Source organism: Anas platyrhynchos, chromosome 7, assembly GCF_047663525.1.
Source record: "Anas platyrhynchos isolate ZD024472 breed Pekin duck chromosome 7, IASCAAS_PekinDuck_T2T, whole genome shotgun sequence".
Taxonomy (NCBI): domain Eukaryota; kingdom Metazoa; phylum Chordata; class Aves; order Anseriformes; family Anatidae; genus Anas; species Anas platyrhynchos.
In genome coordinates this window covers 35,005,761-35,029,325 of record NC_092593.1, presented here as the reverse complement: position 1 = coordinate 35,029,325, position 23,565 = coordinate 35,005,761, and the positions used below count along the sequence as shown (strand labels likewise).

General features: G+C 38.7%; 2 protein-coding genes across 12 annotated transcripts in view; both read left to right on the top strand.

The window, feature by feature from the left end:
- TFPI (tissue factor pathway inhibitor) overlaps nucleotides 1-1,026 on the top strand; it is a 75,605-nt gene extending 74,579 nt beyond the window's left edge. For all 9 annotated transcript variants that reach the window (XM_038181885.2, XM_072041293.1, XM_072041295.1 and 6 more), the window contains 2 exons: nucleotides 190-372; nucleotides 738-1,026. In XM_038181885.2, the coding sequence (XP_038037813.1) occupies nucleotides 190-372; nucleotides 738-850 (296 nt within the window). In that variant the 3' untranslated portion in view covers nucleotides 851-1,026. The remainder of the gene's footprint in view (nucleotides 1-189; nucleotides 373-737) is intronic.
- Nucleotides 1,027-2,252: 1,226 nt separating this feature from the next.
- Nucleotides 2,253-23,565, top strand: part of CALCRL (calcitonin receptor like receptor) — a 67,146-nt gene continuing 45,833 nt past the window's right edge. Inside the window, exons 1-2 of one of the 3 annotated variants that reach the window (XM_038181880.2) lie at nucleotides 7,691-8,186; nucleotides 8,499-8,587. In XM_038181880.2, coding sequence (XP_038037808.1) covers nucleotides 8,538-8,587 — 50 coding nt within the window. In that variant the 5' untranslated portion in view covers nucleotides 7,691-8,186; nucleotides 8,499-8,537. Of the gene's footprint in view, nucleotides 2,291-7,690; nucleotides 8,187-8,498; nucleotides 8,588-23,565 lie in introns of those variants that run through there. The other 2 variants (XM_038181881.2, XM_038181882.2) reach the window with 2 other exon arrangements.

The following is a 23,565-nucleotide window of genomic DNA, read 5'->3' as shown; positions in this document are numbered from 1 at the left end:
TCATAACATGGTAGATGCTTATGTAAAATATCTTGGATTTTCAGAACAGAATTAAATTTGCCACTGAATTTCATATAATTTTTTAAGTTCTCAAAGCTTCAAATCTCATATAAAATATAAACATAACAGAAAACTGGTTAATGACAGTGTTGTCTCTAACCTTTTTTTTTTTTTCCATGTTATTTCTAGAACCACCTGCTATCCCTTCTTTGTGCATGACTCCTATGGATAAAGGACTTTGTAGAGCTAAAGAGACAAGATTTTTCTACAACTACTCAACTGGAAGATGTCGCCCATTTAACTATAGTGGTTGTGGTGGGAATGAAAATAATTTCACCTCCAGAAAGTCGTGTTTGAGGATCTGCAAGAAAGGTATGGGAAATGATACTGCCACAGAGAATCACAAGAGGTAAATATTATGCACTCTATGGGCTGAAACGTTCTTGCAACTTTTGGTAGTAAGTATTGGCCTGATAAAATGTAATAGCTGAAAGTCTTAGCAAAGTGCAACTGGTAATCAGAAGAGAGAGCTAGAGAGAGAAGGATGGACGCTAAAATACTGTGTACAAGAGCAGACATCTTGACCTTGGTCAGGCAAATGAAGACTAGGTAAGACAAAATGTTCTTTTTTCTCTTTTTTTCAAGAATATTTCTTGAAAACAAGATGTCTCATTTCTGATTATCTTGGATGTGTTAGTCGTACAGCATCTTAACTTACTCTTTCATTTTACCTTCAGGATTCATTAAAAATAAAGGTGGAAGAAGAGTAATAAAAATTAAGAGGAAGAAAAAGAAACTGTCAGTAACGGCTTTGGAAGAGGAAAGCATCCCTGAAAGAATACAACTTTGATTTTATGGAAATGGGAAGTAAACTGCTCTTCACCTGTGAATGAAAGCCTCTAGTGTACCCAATTTAAATATATGTACTGTACTCATTATTTAGGTTGCATATTATTAAGCTGTTTATGTTTTTGTTATGTATGCCTCCTTTACATTAATAAACATTACTTTGTACTTTGGAAAAGAGCACTTAAAATGTAGTTTGACTATATCATTGCTAGAGATGAAACAGGACAGAACAGGTTATGTGGGCATAGAACTCATAACAACTAAAAAGTAGGCAAGATTCAAATTTACTTTATTTCCCCATTCTTTTCTGAAATCTATTTTGGTCCTAAAAAAGAAGAATAAGGCTTGTCAAAGAGCAATCACTTGTCAAGTATGATTATTTCAATCTTAGATTAAAAGATGAGTCTACTGATAAAAAGAGGAAATAGACAATGGATTTTATATGGATTTAAATTAATCGTATTTATTTTGGGATATGCAAGCTAGATGCAACTCCACTGAAATGCATAGAATTAGGCTTGTCAAATGAACGTGAATCAGAATTAACCCACCAAAAACATAAAGAGAATGTTCAAGTTGTAAATGTGTGACACAATGTGACAGAAATTTACAAAAAAAAAAAAATATATAAATATATTTGTTGGGTTCATCAATTTATCCTTGTTACTGAAGTAGATTCATGGCTTGCTATTTAATAATTTCTGGAAATATGTTTTCTTGGGGGGAAAAAAAGAAGGAACAAAACCCATTCATAGATGAAGAAATCAGTATAGTTGCTTTAGTGGTAACAGTACATTTCTTCTCTAGTTGACTTTGTTTGTTTATCTGGGGGGAGGGGGAGGTCTTTTGCTTCTGTTTGTTTTTGGTTTCTTGTCATTGTGGGTGGTTTTGTTTGCTTTAAGACTGACATGAAATAGTGGTTCAATTCTTGCCCTTCTCCCAGACACCTCTCTGATCTGGGTAGATCTTTTCTAACAAGATATTTTTCTTAAAGGAAAGAAAAAAGAAAAAAGTAGTTGGTTTCTTGTAAGGTTCACAGAAATGCCCTACTGCCTATGAAACAGAAGATAGGATACATTTTTCAAAAATATCCTTCTATATTCTTTGATGCTGAAAATCTTTTTTTTAATGTATGATGTTTTCTGTTTGTGCTTAAGACTACTGAGGATACTTACACTGCTGTTTGTGAGAAGCAATGTGAAAATACATATCTGAAGTAGATGTGAGGGGCTCAGACACTACAGCAAGGAACAACAACAATGACAAAATAATACATGATCTGTTGGGCTAACCTGCCTTTGCCTGAGCGCTACAATTACATGTGGTATCAGAAAGCCTCTGGGTTTTTTATATACCCAATGAACTTTGGACTAACTCCAGAAAAAGGCTAATCTTTACTGCTGAAAATTAAAGCATTTATGCATTCTAAATATCTGAGGGGGTAAGTAAAAGTTTTTTGTTTGTTTTAATGCTGAAATTCTTATTTCTGGTACCTAAATTATTTCATGATTCTCTTAATTTATGATCTACTAAGTGTGATTTGAAAAATGCTCGTGAATCTGAAGTATAGACCAAAAAATGCTTATGTAGAGTCTCATCATATGAAATGTAGGAGCACCACAGACTTAAACTGCAATAACTATAAGAATCAGACAAGTGCATTTCTGACAGAGGAAACCTATAAACTCCATTTAGACACTTAGACACTGCTAAAGACTTGCAGTGTTGGTTCTTCACAAAACTAATTTGGTGCAAGTGTCACTACCTACTACGTTCAATTCCAGCTTGATGCCTTCCAGTTCTAGTTCACTGTTTTTATTGACCTTACTCTCCATGTATCTTCTGTACTCCATAGGCTAGGAATCTAGTCCGTAGTTCTGAGATGCAGCACACAGTAGCAGAGCAGGAGGTTAAATACTTGGGCCAGCCAGCATTTGTCATTGCAGATAAGTGGAAAGCCTGTGGTTTAAACTGTTCCTAGGCCTTTCCACTTGAATTAGCACAGTACTGCACATTGCCTCCTAAAGCAGAAGCTGCTTAGGCACACTAGGTACAGGAGGTGGAAGCCTTACCAATGTGCTGAACACCCCATTAATGCCACAGTTACCCTGTTGCTGCATTGACTCTGGCATGTGTCTGCCTGGCTAAGAATGCAGGTAAATTCACAGGTGTCTGCACCTTTGCTTGCATGAACTTTATGATGAAGGCAGTAAATATATCTAATCTTCCACTCTTAGTCATTAAAATTTCCTGTGGACTGCTGGTATTACAATTTAAGTAATCACTAGATAGCATGATGTACTTAGGAGTGGAGACAGAACTGAATTTGGTGCGACTGCTTCTCCAGCAGCTTAGGGACTCAGTAAGGATATTGTACGTGTATGGTTTCAGATCAAAGCAAAAGAGAGAGTGCCAAGTACTGCTGGATAAGTATCACATTTACAAGAGCCTCCTCCTGTCACTGGTCTCTGACAGAGAGGCAGGGCTATCCTAAATACTGCATTAAAATCCTCTGACAAAGATATGTGATATTCCCTAGCATGATTTTGAGGTATTTGAGCATGATTTGCATTAAACTAAAACCTCTTTTAGAGCTTTCATGTGTAAGAGAACGAAACTTGTGTTTGCTTTTTTTAGCAGCAGGAGTTCAACATTCAGATAACTCCACTATTTATTTGAATTTGCATTATTGGCAGCATTTCTTCTTTATAGAGAAAGTGTTTTTTCTCAATATCAAGCCCATATAGAGATGGCTGGGCAGCACTTTTTCTCAGGAACTTTCCTGTGCCCAGCTTCAGTGGCTGTAACTGCACCTGTAAATCTCACATTTTTTTTAGGTGAGATGGGACTCTGAGCCTTGCGGGGAGTGTGGGGGGGGTTAGGAGTAAGGGGAAAGGGGGTTGCCCATAGTGTCTCTTAAAGCAGCCCACCAAAAAGACTAATGATTATTAGGGTTTGGTTTTATGAGATTATAACCTAGAACAATGATCTTTCTTAAAGAGAATATTCTGAATGAGACAGTAGATACGCTCCATCCTTGGAAGTGCTCAAGGCCAGGCTGGATGAGGCTTTAAGCAACCTGGTCTAGTGGAAGGTGTCCCTGCCCGTGGCAGGGGGGTTGAGCTAGATGGTCCCTTCCAACCCAAACCATTTTATGATTTAAGATATCAGTTCATATAAAAGAATCGATGCATTTGTTTCTATACATATTGCCATTTGTTTGTCCATAAATCATCCTTTCTGTCCCTGCAGAAACCTGGCTGTGTGGCTGCTTCCCAATTCTAAGTCTCCTGCTTGCTGAGCTCTCCTGCAGACTAACAGGTTCTCCTCGCTGAGCATGCTCTGTTGCTCTGTGCAGTCTTTTCTTCCAGAACCGCTATAGCTAGGAGAGGACTAACAGGTACTCCCCCATGCTCTCTTACCCCCTAGTTACACAGTAGTAAGAAACTTTGCATGCATTTATTTTTTAGTAATAGAGATTGAACTAATGATTATTTGGGAAAACTATTTTGTCATTGCTGAGACAGAAAAAAGCTACAAAGTTACAGCATCTCAACATAAATCAACTCTACTAACCAAGAAACCATTACGAAGAGATTTGTCTTTTAGACTTATTATGTAGAGTTCAGTCAAGGGAAAAAAAAAAAAAAAAAAAGCAAACAAACAAAAACTGGCATGTTATAGACAATAAAACAACACCACCATCAAACTGATTAGACTATAATCAGAAGTTTGGTGGAGGTACTGGGTTTGGCCACCATACCAGTTATCCATTTCAGTCTTTGTTATCTTGTTTTTGTATAGCTCTAAAATGCATTGAATTTGTTTTTCATGTAAAAAGGCCAAACTGAAGTGTGATCTGATTTGCATCTTTATTAACCCCACAAGAAATTCTTTTTGTATGCTTCTCATTCATTCGGTTCTCATCATTCTTGTGTCTTCAATAGCTGCAGAACAACCACATGCAAGAATATGAAAAAGATCTGTGCATTTCTCAAAGATAGTTCGAGGATGAATGGAGTAGGGGAATAATTGGGCAAAAGGAAAAGATAGGGAATTAGATGTCAGAATGGTGAAGACATTAGAATACAAAGCTATGCTAACAAGTTAGCAGTGACTATGTGCATTTCCAGTCAGCTAGAGTCCCTTCACCCAGTCGTTTCATTTCAGATTCTGCCCTCGTTGCTTTGGAGGCAATACACACACTGCCATGAAATTTCTCCCATGTTGTATGATGGGAGCCAACAAGCCAATGAAGCTACAGATTTGATGAATTTCCATGTACACGTATAACCTGGTGTGTGCCCTGGGTCCATTCTGGTGATGAAACAATATGTCTTTGAGAAATACTCTAAAGTCTTTTGACTCATCCTTTTTTCCACCTATTTTTTATGGGCATACCTTTTTTTTTTATTATTTAAACCTTTGTTACCTAAGTCCTATCCCTTCCTTTTATTTTCTTTCCATTTCCATTTAAACCAGAATTTCTCCTCACATCTCCAATTCAACTCCTTTTTCAAAATTGAGTTTGTGAGTCTTTATCCTTCTAGAATCTACCTTTGGAACATTTTCATGTGGATATAAGGGTGATGTTTCATCACTGCTCTCTTTTAGCAGTATCTGCTGAGAAAGAATCCTGGTTGGATGTATAGTACGGATATTAAGTGTTTAAATATGAACTCTAGTGTTTTATTCATGGGCAATATATGACCAAGGGTCAGAAGTTTCTCCAGTTTTGTTTAGCCCATGGTCTCTTTGAACCCATGGCACTGCCACCTTGGAATTCGCTCACCCAGGTTTTTTTCACGGGACTCTCATCATCCACCGCCTGTGCGAGAGGGGGGCAAGATGGCCTATCCCAGGGCAGCCTTGCGTCCGGAGGAGATGCTCGGAGGACGCGTTTAGATGCGGGTCCAGGGCAGGGAAGAGGAAAGGAGAGGCGAGGCGATGCGGGAGGCAGGGGCAGGCAGGAGCAGCCCGGCCGCTGCGCTCCAGGTGGCGGCACCGCGCCGCCAGGGGGCGCCTCCCCCCCGGCCCTCGGGCAGGTGCGGGGCTGCGCGGCCCGGAGCGCCCCGGGCACGGAGGGGCCTGGCCGGGAGCAAAAAGTGGGAAAAACTCCGCCTGGCCCCGCAGCCCCTCGGTCAGCCGCAGGGAGATCTCCCTCGCTGGCGCAGAGCTGCAGGGAGGGGTTCTCAGCCCATCAGGAGTTGTCCCATTGTAAGCAACGCTATATTTATCCCTCAGCTTCTCCGATCAGATCAAAACTCGTGGTAAGAGGTGGAATTAGTATTTTATCTTTTTTCTTCGCAAGGTTTTAAGCTTTGGTTACAGCACAGTCTGTTGTGTTCATTTAGATCCTTTTCGCACGGCTCTCGCCCACGCTGTTGATAAGCAGGGGAGCCTGTACGGGTGTCATTTACATGACTTTCAGCCAGAAAAGGGGGGAGCTGAGGCAGTGTGGGGGCCTCCTGCGTCTCTGAAGTGCAAATTGCACCAGCTGAGATGTCTCAAATACCTGTTGAGTAGGAGTAAGAAAGTTCCAGTGATAGCTAAATAAGTAGAATATAAGAATTTTGAAGTTAAAAAAAAAAAAAAAAAAGACAACAGAAGCCCACACTGCTGAATTTGACATGCCAAATCAAACATGGCCTATGTAATAAATCTCTCCACCTAATTCAGATGTTGAGCCTGCCTTGAACATGCGTGCTTAGCTGGGATATATGGATCATTTTCTAGGCTACAGTGTATAGTGTACTATATTGCAATCTCTTGCCCAGACCTAATCGGTCTAAAATATTGCAGCCAGGCTCACTTCTGATGAGATTCCACTGCCTGAATTTCATCATTGTTCAGAATCAGATCTAATCCCCGTCTTATTTCTGTTTACACTGCCTAGGGAGTTAGAGTGCCAACTCTTCGTGCTTCACTTATTATAAAACTCAAACATTCTCCCATTGACATATGGTCCTAGAAGCACCAACATTCACATACCAAATGAATATTAAACTCATGTGCCTGCTCTTACAGTGATCCTAGATTGTGATTTCACCATTCATACTATCTGGTGGTCGTATGAACTTAAAGTACTCCTGCCCCTCTTTCCTCTCGTTCTGTTATTCCTGACCTGCTGTGCTTTGTTGTTTGTTTGTTTGGTTGGTTGGTTTGGTTTTGGTTTGGTTTTTGACTGTTTTTATCTTTGGAGAAAGGATTTTCAATGGCAAGACAAGTTCCCTCACCCAGTTCACATTCTATGAATGTTTCTGCTGATAAGACAGTGGATTGACAACAGGTAGTGAGAAGCAAGCAGAAATACTTCAGCTTGTTTCGTGAACAAATTAAACGGTTATCATTTTGATGAGCACTTACAAAACCATTATACCTGGGGACACGTCCCATACAGATTCCTCGTGCTAGAGGTGTTTCTAGTTAGTATTTGAGCTTACTGCTCCATGAACCTGCATTTGTCCAACACAGCATGCCATGTGTGCACAGCAACTGTATTGAAGAGCACACCTTCAGTACACGTGTCTGTAGCACAGGTACCAGCTGTACAAAGCGGGTAATAAATGTCCTCAGGGAAACACTTTTAGATCCTGATATGAACTTCTTGAAGCCAGTGTAAGGGTTGTCACCAATGCCGTTTTGTGCTCAGTCGTGGCAGTTTTTAAAGCAGGCAGCTGGTACCTGCTGCCTTGAGATCAGGGGCATTTCAAAACGCAGCTGGGACTTCTGTGCAGCACTCCCCTTCCTGCCGCCTTTTCTCCACCCCCGATACTTCAAAGGTTTATTTACCTAAGCATAACATTTCTCTTGAGTATAAAACGAAGCGGTACTTTCAAATTTAAGCAAGTGCCCAAGTCCAGCTCCGTTCTGAGCCGCAGCACAGCTCTGGCCGTGGAAGCGTGCCTCCGTGCGGCTTCGCCCTGCTGGGCAAGAGCTGCCCCTGTCCTTGTGGCGGAGAGGGGCACGGCGCTTACCCTGCGCGCTGCCCCGGAGGGGCTGAATCCCACCTCCTGGCTCTGCCCCCCGCTTCCCACCGCTTCGGCATCCCCCCCGGAGCTCCTCGCCTTGCCGGGGCCGTGCCGTCGGAGCCGGAGAATCTGAGGCAAGGCGGGCTGCGGGCGGGGTCTGGCTGATGTAACAGGAAGCCCCGCTGGCTGCCTGCCGCCGCTCCCCGCTCCCCGTCCCCAGCTGAGGCGCTCCCGCTGCTGCCCGAGCAGCGCCGCGCTCCGCCGGGCGCCACTGCCCCGCAGCCAGCGGCACCAGCGAGCTGCCAGCCGCCGGGAGAGCAGGAAAGCCGAGGCAAAGCCAGCCAGAGCCCACCAGAGTTGAGCCTGGTGAGTACGCAGCCAAACGGTCCTGTTTTTTTTACCTAAAACCGTTTTTTATTTTTTTTCTGTGCCGACTGAAGGGATCCGGGCTTAGCGCCGTTGCGTGCTTTTCCCTGGGGTCTGCGGGGAGAAAGGGGTAGGAGGAAAAGCCACCTTCATTTGTAAGCGCTGTGCTGGTTTTGGAAGTAGTGGTGCTGTATAGATCCTCGAGGAAGCGATCAATGATAGGGAGAAAGAGAGATAAAAATACCGTAATCAGCACTTAAAGGATTCTGCCTAAAACCGTAATATTAGCTAACCAAATTTCTGTCGTTGCAGCTGGAGAGAATTAGAGACATATGGGTTTGAAAAGGGTCCATGAGACTAATTCAATACAACTGGAGCTCTTTCAAGAGAGGACGAATTAGGTGATAAACTTGTTTAAATTTTCTTACTGAATATTCCTTTAATCTTATTGATGTTATTATACCGGAAAGAGATCGTATTTGAGTTATTTCATAATTAGGTTTCGCGTTGTAATTACATGACTGAAAAGATGAAGCTCCTGTTTTGTCTGGACTTCCTATTTGCTTGAGAAAAAGTTAGCTTGAGTTTAGTGCTTGTGCGTGTGCTGGGGTGTTACTGCTGAGATTTTTCCCACACGCACCAAACTGATTTATTGAGGGTTGGCTGTCTACTATTTCATTGCTTTGGGAAACTATTGGCCAGGGGGAAGTGTGTGGTTCTGTGCTTTCCAGTACAGAGTTAAGAGGGTCATGCCACTTCTTCATCTTTGCAAAGCTGATGAGGTACCCTCAGTTTTTACAAGTCCGGTTGCGTTATTGTGATGATCCCTTTTGCTACGTGTAGTCATTTGCTTGTCTGTGTAAGCAATGGATCTGCGGAATCAGGGAATCTTCTTTCTGAAAGATAGTTAAGAAACAATGTAAATGTTAAATCTCACTTGGATTTGATCTGCAGTGATTCATTTAGTCATCCATATATTTCTACAGGGACTGAGATTGAAATAAAAATAGCTGTGGTTTTGTTGCTTTCTACCTTAAAAAGTCGTGCCAAATATGTTGGGGCCAGATTTTGCTCCTACAGTTGTGCCAATGACAACTCTTTCCAGTCATATTGTGCATCCTGGGGATCTTGTCATTCATTTGCAGTAGTAATGTATACAACAATTTAAAGCTGTTGGACTGGTAATGTGCTAAAAGCCTGATTGTTGTGCTCTGAGGTCCTTTCAGTGGGTTGAAAGAAGACACACTAGTTCTGGATAAACGTGAATGAGACCAGATTTGAATCCGTGTGTTTTCTTTCAAAATACACATGCTGCTACACTGCCTGAAATGCTCAACTAAAAGTAATGATTGGTATTTCCATTATACTTCTGCGATCTACTGATACTGTCAATGACTTTGCTGCATCAAATCTCAAAATCTTTACCTAGCTTCAAAGATCTTCAACACAAAAGGCACTTGGTGGTACTAAACCAAACAAGATGGCACTTGAAAAAAATGTTCACGTTGTTTTAATGATTAGTGCAGTAGGAACAATGGTCTTCAGAAGTATTTCAGCTAGATGATTGAAGTTCTTGCCTTATGCTCTTCTCAAGTAACTAGTTTAGGTTTGGTGGTACTGCCTACGTGTGAAGTGTTAAACGTTTATGTTTTCGGATGCCAGGACCGACAGTATTTGCAGACAAAGCAAAGACAGTGACAGGGTGATGATGTAGAACAGTTTGACTGTACAAAACCAAGTACCTGAATATATAGCTTGGGTTGCAAGTTCATGGGTTGCATTATGTCTGTCCTGTTCAAATGTTGCTGTACTCCAAATTCCCGATCAGCTAGCATCTTGCTCTGCATTAAGAAATGTAATGTTTGTCCCTTTGAATAGGCTTTTCCTGATAGAGGCACAACTGTTGGAATCCTGACCCGCTGAGAGCCAGTGGGAATTTTTCCACTGACTGTCAAAAGGGCAGGATATTCCTCAATGTGGGTATTTTTTTTGAAGGATGTATTTCATGTGGTTACAGACATTATCCATCCATTAACTGACGTACTGTGATCTATTGGCAGCTGTGTTTTTGATAATTTCCATCACTTTTGAATGCCCAATCTGTAAAACACAAATCTGCACATCTTGTTCTTGGTGACTAGTGACTTACCAGGCTAAACAACAGGGTTTACTCAGGGAGAGCAGTACCGTTCTGTGGGCTAACCGAGTCCTGTGATCCAGCTTTAGACAAGGATACAGGTAAGAACAAAACCAAAAGAAGAAAAGCACTCATACACTTCTTTTGCTGCTACTATAGTAACTTAGTTCTATATTCTGTGCATTCCAGTCAGTTGGCTGATTCCAACAACACTTGTAGCATGTGCAAGAGCTGGGTAGGACTGGGCCAACAAGGGTCTATGAAATCACACAGATAAAGGATTCAAACCAGTCCAGTCATTTGGAAGAAACTATTGCTATCAATATGTTCTTAATAGTAAAATGTACACAGTGGTATTTTAGAAGTATATATTTAATCACTCATTTGGTCAGTACTGGTCGTAGGATAAGCTATTATGAAGGAAACTGGTGGAATTTCTCCAGTGAGAGGTCTGAGTCTGAAGTTAGGAAACAAAATAGAATTTCTCTTTAAGAAGTTGTTCCCATCTGTTCCCAACGTGTTTACAGTGTTCTTGATCTGCTAGCAAAACTCCTTCAGTGCTTCTGATCAGCAGCCACTCCGACAGAGCACGTTTGCTGTACGGGCACTACCGTAGTGTTAGGGCCCCCTCTGTTGTGAAGGCGTCTGTAGCTCTGCCACTGGGTTTCAGATGTCTGAGTTGCCTCAGCTGGGCTTTGCACTCGCTTAGTTGCTCATGTAACTGTTTTAGCGAATTGTCAGAACTCTGGACTTCACTATATCCTTATGTTATTTTTGTTATTTAATTATGTGCAATATATCTATCTTGTGCCGATTTTTTTTCTTAATGTGTCAGCTAAAGAGGGAACATACATGTTTCGAAAGAGACTTAGAAAATAAGTTTTAAACCTTATTCTTCATTTAGAAAGCTGTGAATCATGTCAGCTTTTTAAATTGAACACGTTTGAATGTTGATTTAACATTTAGAAGAAAAAGGAGAAAGCAAGCCTTTTTTTCCCCATTTTTTTTATAATCACGTTGACAATGCTAGTGTGTTGACAATATCAGCATAAAAATTAAAACCCATTAAGTGTAATGCATTGCACAAAGAGCAACAGAAATTAGCCTATTACTTAGTTTCAGGGAGAATTCCACAGCCAGTGCAGTACAATGCAAGGTCTTCTTAATATGTTTATTTCCGTTATTTTCTTTCAGCAGCATTTTTTCTTTTTGTTCTATTTTAGAACTAAGACAAAACTGGAAGGCTAAATTTTAGCATTTTCATTCAGTTGTGTTTTCACTATTATCTCTCATGCATATCTGCTTTGGTCTCCCAAGCTTGTTTATACTGTTTACATTTTCCCAGCAAAGTCATTCTTTTTCTGCCCTAGTTCTGTGCAAACACTTTCAATCATTGCTGCGGCATATGCTGTCCAAAAGAGCAGAAATGATTTATTTAGAGTTGCTTTTCCTTGGAAAGATGCATTAGAAATCCATTTAAACAAATGTAATGCATTAAAAAAAGACTTTCCATGAGAGTAGCGATGTATTCACTACAAGAAAGAGAAAACAGATTTTTAACTTGTGTAAATTTGTATGTTTCTCTGATGCTATTACCTTTTAATGTAGCATAGATGTCACCCAAGGCTTTTGGGCAGTTTTGGCCACTATAAAGCTTTAGCTGACAATTAGCATACTACTTGGATTTAAAAAAAAAAAAAAAAGTCAATGTTATATTTCTGGATTTATGCCTGGAGCATGCAGCCCTTATTTAGAGAAAAAAAAAAAAAAAATCCCAATTAAAATTAGTGACAGAGTTTTGTTTAATGAAACCCATACCGGTCACTCTGACTTCCTATGTAATGCCAAAGACAAGGAACTGCACACTGTGATTAGTGAATTTTATTTGGATTTATTTTTTTCCAAGCTACTACTTCAAATGCTGTGGTATACCATCAACTGCATTTAGGTGGAAGATAAATTTTTTTAGGAACTAAAAAGGTATTGCTTTCAACGTATTCTTTGATAATTCCGCACTTGAAAAGTGTATACACTTGATGCTTCGATGAGCATAAGGTGTCACTTTTTGCATCGCACCTCAGGTTTTTGTCTCCCCTAATAGTGTGGTAAAATCTTAGAAATTCATTTGAATTCATTTTGGTTTAGAGTGGCAATGCTGGTAGAGTTTCATTAAAGTAAAGCAAACGATGTACTGAGCAGATACTTGTTCTACACAAACTTATGTGTTTTAGGCTTTAGTTGTTTGGTTTTTTTCCTTTGTTATCAATATTATGAGAAATGCATATAGTTTGTCTCCCCATGTTGTTGTGCTCCACAGTCCTTCCTAAATAGAAATGAAAAATATATATGCATCAGGCGTGAATAAGACGTCTAGATGTCGTACTGCTTTCCTCTATTGTTGCATTTATGTATTTATTTACTGTCCTAAATGTAGCAAAAAAAAAAAAAAAAAAAAAAAAGTGACTTGATACATTTTCTTTATTTTTTTAACAAAAGGACATGGTTTTGCACAGATTATTCTTAAACGTTCTGTATAATGGGGAGATCTGCCCTTTTGTTTCTGTTAGTGAAATCCAGCAGGTGTCACTCTGGGGATTAAGTAAGGAATATTTCACAAGCAGATATAAACTTAGTTGGGAGATACTGAATGTATAAGTATTTATTCCAGTATATTTTTCCAGAGTAGTTTTTTTTTGCCCATGCCATTTTAATTTTTCAATATATTTTCTAAATTACTTGATTTAACATATGCATTAATCCTTCTGAGTATCTGTTTGAACGTGAACAATGAAACATCAGTTCAGTGAGAAGTTGTACTCATAGGTGTCAAATTGGAAGCATGAACAGGAAATTAGTTGAACGTTGCCTTTATGATAATAAAAAATGCTTTTTCATCTTCTCTGGGAATCAAAATTATTCTTTTTGTCAGTGGAAATTCTAGTTGCACAAGTAATATGTTTATTTGTTAAAGCAGTCCGCATATTGGTTTTTATTTATATTCAAAAATGGTATTATGGGGCAGTTAACTATACAGTTTCATAGTAATCATATTTGGAGAAAGGAAACTTTCACAGTGCACCTAGTTGCTAGTATAAGAAAGCCAATGATGTATTTTTTGTAATGAAAATAAGGGCTTATTTGTTAATTGCACAAAGTGTTCCTCTAGAAAGCAGAGTAACATGTTTGCTGCATTTTTGTGGACTTTAACTTAAGCGTATAACTCAGTAGTCTATGGAATAGGAACATAATTGTTATGAACTTGTGGGTTTCTAGAGGGAATCCTTGCTTATTTCCTGTACTATGTTAATGCCTTATACTGAGACAAATACTCAGCCGGCAGCTTTGGAAGGCAATGCACACGTCTCTTTTCAACTAGAAAAAAGCTGGATTTCATAAATACATGTGTGTATACATGCATACATACATGTGTATATCTATATGCATTGTGCAACATATATATTTTACAATTAAAAAAAAAAGAAATCAGTTATAGGACTTATAACCTCAAGCCTCTTTAAACAACTCGGTTTCCTTTCTCTCACTTCTTTCTCCTGTTTAAGACCCATCCTGTTCCGTTTTTTATTCTATTCCACTTCCTTTCCTGTGATGACTCTGAATGACTCACTTTGCCAGGCATTAAGAATGTGGCTTGACAATATTTCCAACAGCTTATCCTACACTGGCTCATGCAGATGAAATTAACCTCTGCCTTATCCTTCCTTTCAAAGAGAAATGTCTGTCTTCACGCGTCTAGTTTCTTGGAAGGGGAAGGTGGGGTGAGAACCCTTTCCATAAATGACTATATATTGAAATTCATAGTCCTGTTCCTTGAAAAGCTATTCTTAAGAACAACAGATGTGTGTGCTATAGCTGACTAGCGAGATCAGTAACCTTTTTTTAAATTGATTTAGTATTCTTTTGGGAAAAAGTCAGTTTAAACAAGTTCAGGAAAGCCAAAATTAAGGCTCCTTCCTGACGGCTGTCCAAGTGCTCTCTGCATGGACACTACTCTGCATTCTCTCTTTTTTTTAATAAATAGTGTTGTTTATTGCATCATAATACATTGAAGGCCACCATGATTGTGCTTTTTTGTATGTGGCTAGCAGCAATCGGAAAAACCACATACTTAACACTAAGTGGGTACTTAGACACTGAGCTAAATTGTAGCCTTTCTTGTGGTTACTTGAATGCCAGTGCAGTTGGGTTTTGGGGGGTTATTGCATTTTTTCCCCCTTCTGATAGTTGTTTGTTTTTGCTGTTGTTTTTTTGTTTGTTTTTTAATTTGTTTTGGAAGAGTGGGTAAAGAAGATTTCTTTTTTTAAAGGTTTCTAGTCAATCATATCTGTGCATCAGGAAATAAAAATCTTTGTCCTGAAAACAAACAAAGAAAAGTGTAGTCTTAGAGAAGAGTAACTGGAAACCAATGAGCACATGAGTAAGAACTCCCAGCAGGTTGAACGCAGTGTTCTGATTGCCCTGCAGAGCTGTCGAATCTGCAGTAGCTGGAAGATCAAACAATTCTGTCTGGAGTACAACTAATGGGTATTCATTTATATTCATTTATATATTCATACAGGAAGTGCTTAATTTCTGACTAAAGGTGGTTTGAACAGTCTTCAGATCTTGACAGTGTTGTTCTTAAAGTGACTGCAGAGATCACAGCCCTGTCTTACAGGAGCCTTATGTCGTTTCCTGCATTCTGGATGCACTATCTCAGCATTTGCAGAGTTCCTAGGAAACTACATAGAAAAACATAATTCAGATGTTTTTAACCTTTTAACGTGAACCATTGTGGCAGCTGCTGGGCTTGCCCCTTTCCCTGCTCCCCCCCTCCAAATATTTCAGAAGAGACTGTAAAAATCACGTTTCTTCTGTAGAGCAGATCCCTCTTCTAAAAACTATGCATGCAATCCAAGGGCAGAATGCAGCCTATGTAGTTTAACTGGGCACTTTTTTATTTAGAGCTACGGAGATAACATGGTCTGCTGACATGCTAAGCTTTTCTCAGAGTCACATTACAGCCCATGAAGGACATGGCAGTATTTCAGGGTTTGTTGGAAGGATGGCAAAATTCTTGCACCATCTCTGTGGGGGCACTGGGGCACCAGAGCATGTTAATGTACGCTGCCTTCTATAAGATTAAGTGTACACAGGCAGGGGGAAGTCAGCACCAGAATAACCCATATTGATTGCTGATTTTAGGGCTCAGTTGCAATAAGCTCTCTACACTCGACTAGACAAGGGGAGAAAAGATGTTTTTGAAATGTGTTTTATCCACTGAAGACAAAATGACATGACAGACAGTTCTGGTATGACAGACAGTTACCTGTGGTAACTCAGCCTCCTCAGGGAATGTACATTTGCCAAATCAAAATGTTCAAAAACAGCATGAAGGATTGGCTTAAGAAGTCCCACAGAAGTTTTTCTTTTCTATTCTTTTTACAATTTCTTTAGCTTGTTTCCTGGATTTCCAAGCTTTTATAATAAGCTCCTATAATCTTACACATTCATAGCTTTGAAACAGAACAGTTGTCCAGGTCTGCAGCCTAAGGCACTCAGCCTTACTTGAGCACTAAGTAACAGTAAAATAATAAAATCTCATAGCAAGGAAGATAAAAAGATGGAAGGAAAGAAAATTGCACTCACGCAGAAATATATCTGAATTAATCAGAATGTGGTTCCCATAGGAAAGTAAATGGCGAACAAATTGGTAAATGAAATGATGTTACTTTCAGTGTGACCTCCTACCTGCAGAGAGAAAGCTGAGCCAGGTGTCCAGGCCTTCTCTTTATCTACATTGTCATTTGGAAAAACTGAAAGATTCCTTCAGATGGCAAGAAATGTGTTTGCAGTTACATGTATGACAGGAATTAGCAGTAGGATTGCTAAATTAATCGTCTATTCATTATTTTAATTCGGCACCAAAAGCAGGTGTACAGTACATGAGAGAGTTAAGATGCCAGTAACCACTGTAGTAAGCTAGCTCCTAGTTTTTCACACAGTGAAGGTAAAACATCCAGTTGCCACATATAGAGGACTCTTACTATCATGTCTCTTCTTCATCTATGCAAGTGAAGGAATCTTCCTATTTTTGCTACTGTGCTGGTTTTGTTGTTTTGTAAGGCTCTATATCCAGATAACAGATCATTCAAAACTTGTCTCAGTTTGCCAGGGTCTTTTTCTCACCTCGGCTATGGGCTGTGATTTGTGCACGTGCGATTCAACATTTCTTTGGTTCCTTTGCTGCCATGCATCCGCAATTAAAAAAAATTGCTGAATGAGAGTAATAGAGAGGAACAATGGACTATTACAGGATGTTCAAGACAGGGTCATTACAGTGTATTTTCTTGCTCAATCCTGTTATGAGCAAACTTTGTATTTACCAGCTTGCTTCATTTGTCGGCACCGTATCATTAGTATGGTAAGGCTACAAGCAGCCCATTTTCTAAGTTCAATTTGATGAAATAAAACTTTATCTAATATCTCTGTAGAAAGTGGCTTTTCTATATTCATAATAAGTATATACATGGCAAGCATTCAGTATTTATTTGTCATCATTAGTAAAGACAAGAAGGGTGGATAAAGTAATAAGAAGAGCCAGGAAATGCTTCACTATCAAATGGCTAATTAGTTCTAGTATATTGAGCAAAATGAAGTTGCAGAAGCTTATGATGTGCTGTTGAATTTAAAAGTCCAGAAAATCTTTTAAAAAACAAATGTTTTGCTTTTGAAGTTTGAAAACAGCTCATTTACAGTACTGTTTTACAGAGAATTTTTTTCAGTCATTTTTAACATTTGGTATCCATAGGGTCAGTCTGTTTTAAAAGGTGAAGGTAAGAAGTAGCAACTATAGGGCCTTTCAAGCAACTGTGGAAGGTTTATGTCCTGTGATTAAAGTCACACTTCTCCAGCTGAAGGACACCCACAAATGGTCACAGTTGCAAGTATTTAAAGAAAGTGTCAAGCTAATGTGAAATAAGGAGATCAAGCAAGAGATTCTGTCACATCTGGGAGAACACTAAATTGGAATTGGGATCCAGGGATTAGTAGAGTAGATTAGTTACCAGTCCACAGGGATTTGGGATGCTGATGAAAATTGCATGTTTTCAGCATTGTATGAGAATGTCTTAGTCTTTAATCAAGATGTGTCTTTTTCTTAGATGTAAAAATGGTTTTTGGAATAAACACAGCCTAATTTGGAATAGCCGTGTAATAGAGTCTATGGAATGGAAAACTAAGGGTACTGTAGGTCAAGTTTTGAGGTTAGCAGAACTGTGAAGGGAAGTCTGTCTGGCAGCAACATTTCCTACAGCAAATCTCAGTGCTGCCTTCTCTTGCACAGATTCTTTTTGCATGCAAGGAGGAGGGGGTGGAGGAGTCAGCCACTATGTGAATATCTATATGAGTCTGGTTCTTGCAGAATAAGAGACACATTAACTGATGTGGAGTGTCAGTGAATGAGATTTGAATTAATGCTACACATCAGAAGCTTTTCCAAACTGTACAGTTTTTTTTTTTTTCCAGCTGGACAAATGGCTCACTGGAAGTGTTTAGAGATTAACTGTTTTCCTTCAGCTCTCTGGCTCCATTTGGATTTTGAATATTAAGTCCTTCAAAATCCTTCAAGTCACAAGTAGAATACTCATACAGTTCCATGTACTTAGTGGAACTATATGGGTGAGATGCAGAGCACGAAAAAAAAAATGCCTAGGGCTGGTAAAGCCATCAGCTATTTGAAGGGAGTTGGTGTGTGTGGGGGGAAACAGTGACTGGCAAGAAAGCATCAGAGAGAAAGTACGTGTGGCAGAAAATGTATGCTGGCCTCTGGGTCCATGGTACCACTAGTTTTGAAAGGTGAGCCTTAGTGGGTACTCAGGGATTTCTTCCTACATGCAATGTTATTATCTGTTTAACAAAGAATATCAATCTACCACTTGGCAGAGGAAGGAGAATGTGTATTACTTAATGTAAAAGTGAAACAACCAATAAATGCTAATTAATGATATTTCGGTGACAACACAGTAGTTGATGTGTTCCTCCTGAAAATAATCTTACATGCCTGTAACAAGCAGTATATTGAATAGAAATATCTCCAAGAAATGCACATGGACTTCCAGAATCAATTTGGGAGACTCTGAAAGGAATGCTTAAATGCACTTAGAGGATTGAACATGTGAAAATGATTACATATGATGTTGTTTGCTTGTTATTTTTCTTTAAATCAACTGGGTTTTCTTAGACAGTGACCAGTTGCAAGAACACTAGATTAATTAGGTTTATGTCATCTCACTAAGAAAGGGACCACAAAAGTGGTTAAAAAAAAAAATCTGTTGGTTTGCTTTCCCTGTGGGGTTCCTCATTTTTGAAAGTCTCTCTCTTGACTTGTTCCCCAAAACAGAGAGATGGGAACACCTATCACCTTCCTAGGCTTCTAGCTTGTGCTGTAACAGTCTGGGATCTAGAAATCACTGAGTCATACCAAGTTGCACAAGGGGACAGTGTTCATTGTGTCACAGATATCAGAGTTACATGATTTCAGTGGAGATACAAGGTATATACTTCCACAGAGAGTAACATTAAGAAAATATAAAAAACGTTGGCCTTCCTTACCAAAAGTGAGCCTTAAAGAATTATCAGAAATTTTCTGGCAATGATTGAAACCAAATTTATTTTCAGATTGGTTCTACTTTTGGAGATTAGGTTTTTAGGATTTATACATAAAAACATGGAAAAGGCTTTCATATACAATTATGTTTACTGTTTCAATTATTTTAAATAATAATAATAAAAATAATAGTGGGCCTAGGGTGGGCATACTCAGGTAGAGTATGAACAATTTCCAGTTCCACAGAGGGGGGTGAACCTCAGCTTGTCACAGAGGGACAGTTGTTTCCTGGTATTGGGAACTTGGTTAACAACTTCCAGTGTTTGAAGATGCCACGGGTCATACAGATTCTGTGTGTTTGCAGCCTTTGGGCTTAACAGGAAGGTCACCAAGTTATCGGGCAACTGCTGTCTGTTTGAAGAGATTCAAATGCCTTTCCTGCCCTGCTGTTGGGGTGCCTCAGCTTTCAAAGAGAAAACAGTGCTGCCCCTGTAAGTTTGCCACTATCCAGACCTTCTTCTAGCTAAAAACAGCAAAAGAGAAGTTGAACTTCGCATTTATTTCATTCTCATTTCCTTTGTTTTCTATTTGATTCCATAGACTTTGTTTTCATCTAGCATAGTCTCTGTGGAGCAAGTAAATACATCTTCGCTCTATTTTGTTTCCTTTTTCTGTGCTCTGAGAGTCTTAGACTGCTGCCTTTCCAAAGGCAGCATCCCCAAATCTTTAGAATAAGGATTTTCACTTCTCTGCAACTCTCTGAAAAAGCTTATGGTTTTCCACCCATAACCTGAAAGTATATATTGTAATGAAACAGAACATAGAGTAATCCTTCTCCACCAAACCTATATGGACAGTGCAAAGGGTGGTTAAGCCAGAAACCACCTTATTCCAGTAGATTTTTTGATTTACTTTATCCTTTTTTACTTTACACTTTTATACTTTATTGCATGATAGCATGGTTATAAGGAGACCTATTTCTAGGTTGCATGTCTTCTGAAGAACTACGAGATACACATCTGGAAATGTTAGTTGTGTGGTCAACTGCAGGGATGTAACTACCTCTTTTTCTGTAGCCAGCCTTGAGGGATAATTAATACAAAATTTAGTGGTTTTGTTTTGTTTCTTTCAAAATGTAGCAAGCATTTTATCATTACTGTTAGAAGGTCTCTTTTCACAGCATTTCAATGAATTAACATTTTTTTCTTGTTTTGTTTAAGAAAGGTAATGTTTGCAACAACATCCTGTTTTATTTACCAGTGATATCTGTAAGCTGCAGAAATCCTGTGTGTGAAATCAAAACACAGTGATCAAGAAAGGGGACAAAAATTCTTGATGTTTATTAGAAAACCACTTGATAACAAAACAAGTAGAACTATGACTACTGCCAGGTGTGGTTTATTGTAAATAACATCAACAAATACGTTTTCAAAACTAGAAAGTGTTTCAAATGAAATCAGTCTTCTCTTGCCTTCTCCAAAACCCAAGCTGTACCCTATTGCACATTGGTGAGGAACAGGGAAAGAGACTTGTATTACTGATCACTCTTTGAAGTTCACACGCCTCTTCAGTTCCTACTCTTTTGCTGGTGTTGGAATCAAAGAACAAAAATATTATGGAAAAAGGCTGCTTTTGCATTTTTTCTGGCAAGCTTATAACCTGGGAGTATCTAAAATATCATGAGAAAGCATGTTCTCATGAGATTCCTGTCCAAATTTCCAGACCCACAAATCTGCAACAGTTATCCAAAAAAGTGGATACGACTGTACAGTTACATCAGAACTTGTGGTTGGACTTTGGTGTTTTTGGTGGTTTTGTGTGTGTGGTGTTTTTTTCTTTTTCCCAGTACTTCCATTGTCCCTTTTTTCTTTCATAATTTTAGCTATTTCTTATTCTTTTCCTCTTGTCTGCTCAATAAAATAGCTATGCAAGAATTTCCTTTGTCCCTTTCTCAAGTTCATGTTTTTAATAAGCAATTGATCGTTCTCTGTTCTAATAAAAATAGGTGTCATTTTTTATGAGTAACACCGTTAATTTCAAGTGAAGCTTGGCAGCATTGCAGTCCACTTGCAGAATGAAATCTCTCTTCATATTTATTTTCTCTGAATCACTACTGAAGGTTAACGCAAGTTAGTGGGTAGCTACTGTTTAAGAGAAGATTTTTTTCTGTGCTTAGTTTCAGGTAGATTTAATACTGAATTTGCATGTTATTGATATATCAAGTTCTCTTTACTAACAAGTCTTTTCTAGGTTTTAATGTTTAATAGTTTTTGACACCAACTACTTTGCTCAAATATTACTCTAGAAGTATAATACATGCCGAAATAACATTAGAAAATCCAAGTATGAATGTAGTGCCCACCATGAGCTAACAGCTATTTTGCTAGATGGTATAAGCGATGCAGTTGTCAGTGTTATTGCTGTGTTAGTATTCATCAGTAATTAACTCTATTGGTTAAACAAGAGCACTCAGAGACCATGTTATCATTCTAGCAGAACTCTGCCAAGCAGCTGGTGCTTTTTCTTGTTTTTGTTTTCAAGGAAGTAGGATTGAACTTGCTGGAACAGTTTCTCATCACTCACTGATAAAAATCAGTAAACTTTAATCATTGAAAGAACAACACTTTTTTTGACACACAAAATACATGTTCTGCAATCCTAAGTCCTATTAATAGTTCATTAATTCTATAATAGCCAAACTAGTAAGATAACTATGGTATAAATTTTATTTATGACATTAGCAGCCGTAGTCTCCTAAAATGCAGTCTGATGATTACTTATGCTTAGATAAATTTGTTTTTTAGGAGGAAAAATTATTTCCCAGTGTGATGAATATGAGGGGGAAAAAAATGGTCAGCATGACTTGCGACAAAAAATGTATTAGTGTTGTTTTATAATTTGTCTTCACTTAGTTATATGTATTTTTGTGGGCAGAGTGTACTTCTGTAGCACCTATGTGCTGTTGCAGCTTCTCCAAGGAACTATTTGCATATCGGAGTAGTGTTCCCCAAATTCCTCTGTCAGGTGAAAGACTTATGAAACTATATTCACTATGAATAAGGAAGGGAGTATCCAGCTCTTGGTAGGTTGCTAGTGCTTTTTGCACTGTGCAGACCTGTTCTAACATTTTTGTTATCCTCAGTTCAGGAAACATTAATAAATTTTTGTTTCAAATTTGTAGTTATTAGATAAAGTACTGTGCCTGTGTGTACCCTGTTAAGAATAGGGAGAAACCTTCTTGCTCTTGGAAAAACATTAACTATACAGAAGCCAACACAGCTTATCCAGCCAGGCTGTTACTAATTTGATGTGCTAAATGTGCTCATCAGTTCCTTGGGCTTGGGCTTCATACTTGAGCTTCAGCCTCAGCACCCTCCCAAACCACCTAGCATAATACAGAATCTTTCTGTCCACTTGATGTGCAGATTTGCTACAGTAAAAACAACGTAATGAAAAGTAATGAAAACCTTGTGCCTCCAAAATAAGTCATGTCAGAGAAGACCTGCTGCTAATGGTTTTTTCTCAGGGATCAGCTGGTTTAGGTATGTGCAATACATGGTTTATGTATTTGCAAGAAATTTGATTTTTATTTGGCTTTGCTCTTAATTTGTGAATCAGTTCCTGGCTGTTGCACCAAAGTGAATAAGTAGCTTAGTTTTCACAAATTTTAGGTGTCAGATAACTCTTATAACACAGGGACTAGAAATTTACTGGCTTAAGCAGTTTCGTGATGCTGATGGTCTTAATATTCGTACCATATATTCCATGTATATTAGTACAATGCAACTGTAGCTGTATCTTGAGAAATGCTGTAAAACTGCCAAACATACAAAGTCTCCAGTAGATTAAAGAAAATGTGCAAGTTTGTTTACACGTACTGGGACCGAGCTCCCACCCTCACCTTTCCTCCAATCCTGATGTTTTTTTTTCTTATGTTTTTAGAAGTTTGGCTCCATAACAAATTGCTCATAAGACCAATTAATGTTGTGTGGAAACAGATGTTTTTGATTTGCTAGCAGTGACATGTTGTTTTCAGGGATCGGAATATCACAGGGCTGTTGCACTTTTGTAACGCGCCTCATGAGCTTTTCATTTATTTTAGATACGTAAAGCTGTTTCACAGGTATAATTAAGCTGGAACCTTTACACTCTAAATAGAGGATTTCTCATCTTTAATCAGATCTAGGCCACTGAGCTTCAGTGTCCTTCTTTTGGCTTCTGTCCGTACCCTGCACACAGTTCTTGTTGAAATGGAAAAAGAAGTTTGCTTCACTTTAGGGAACTGAATTTATTTTTGCAATGTTTTGCATTAAAAAAGGAAAAAAAGCAATTTATCCTTGATGGAACTTTCTTATTACTGTGAAGCTCACATACCTTTATCTGACTACAGATTTAGTTAACAATGATAGTATATTATTATCCAGGCATTTGAAAAAGCCAGTGACTGAAAGCACTTGAAGGAAAGATCTTTTGTGTTTGTGCAAGCTATATTCTGGGCTATATAAAGTAACATAGTATTTTTTATAATTATCAGCTATTAACTGTGTTGACTTCCTTTTCCTCCTGGAATTAGCACAGAAAGGAAAGCATGTTTGTGTTTTGTTTAAAGCCTCGAACAACAACAGCTCCCTAACTTT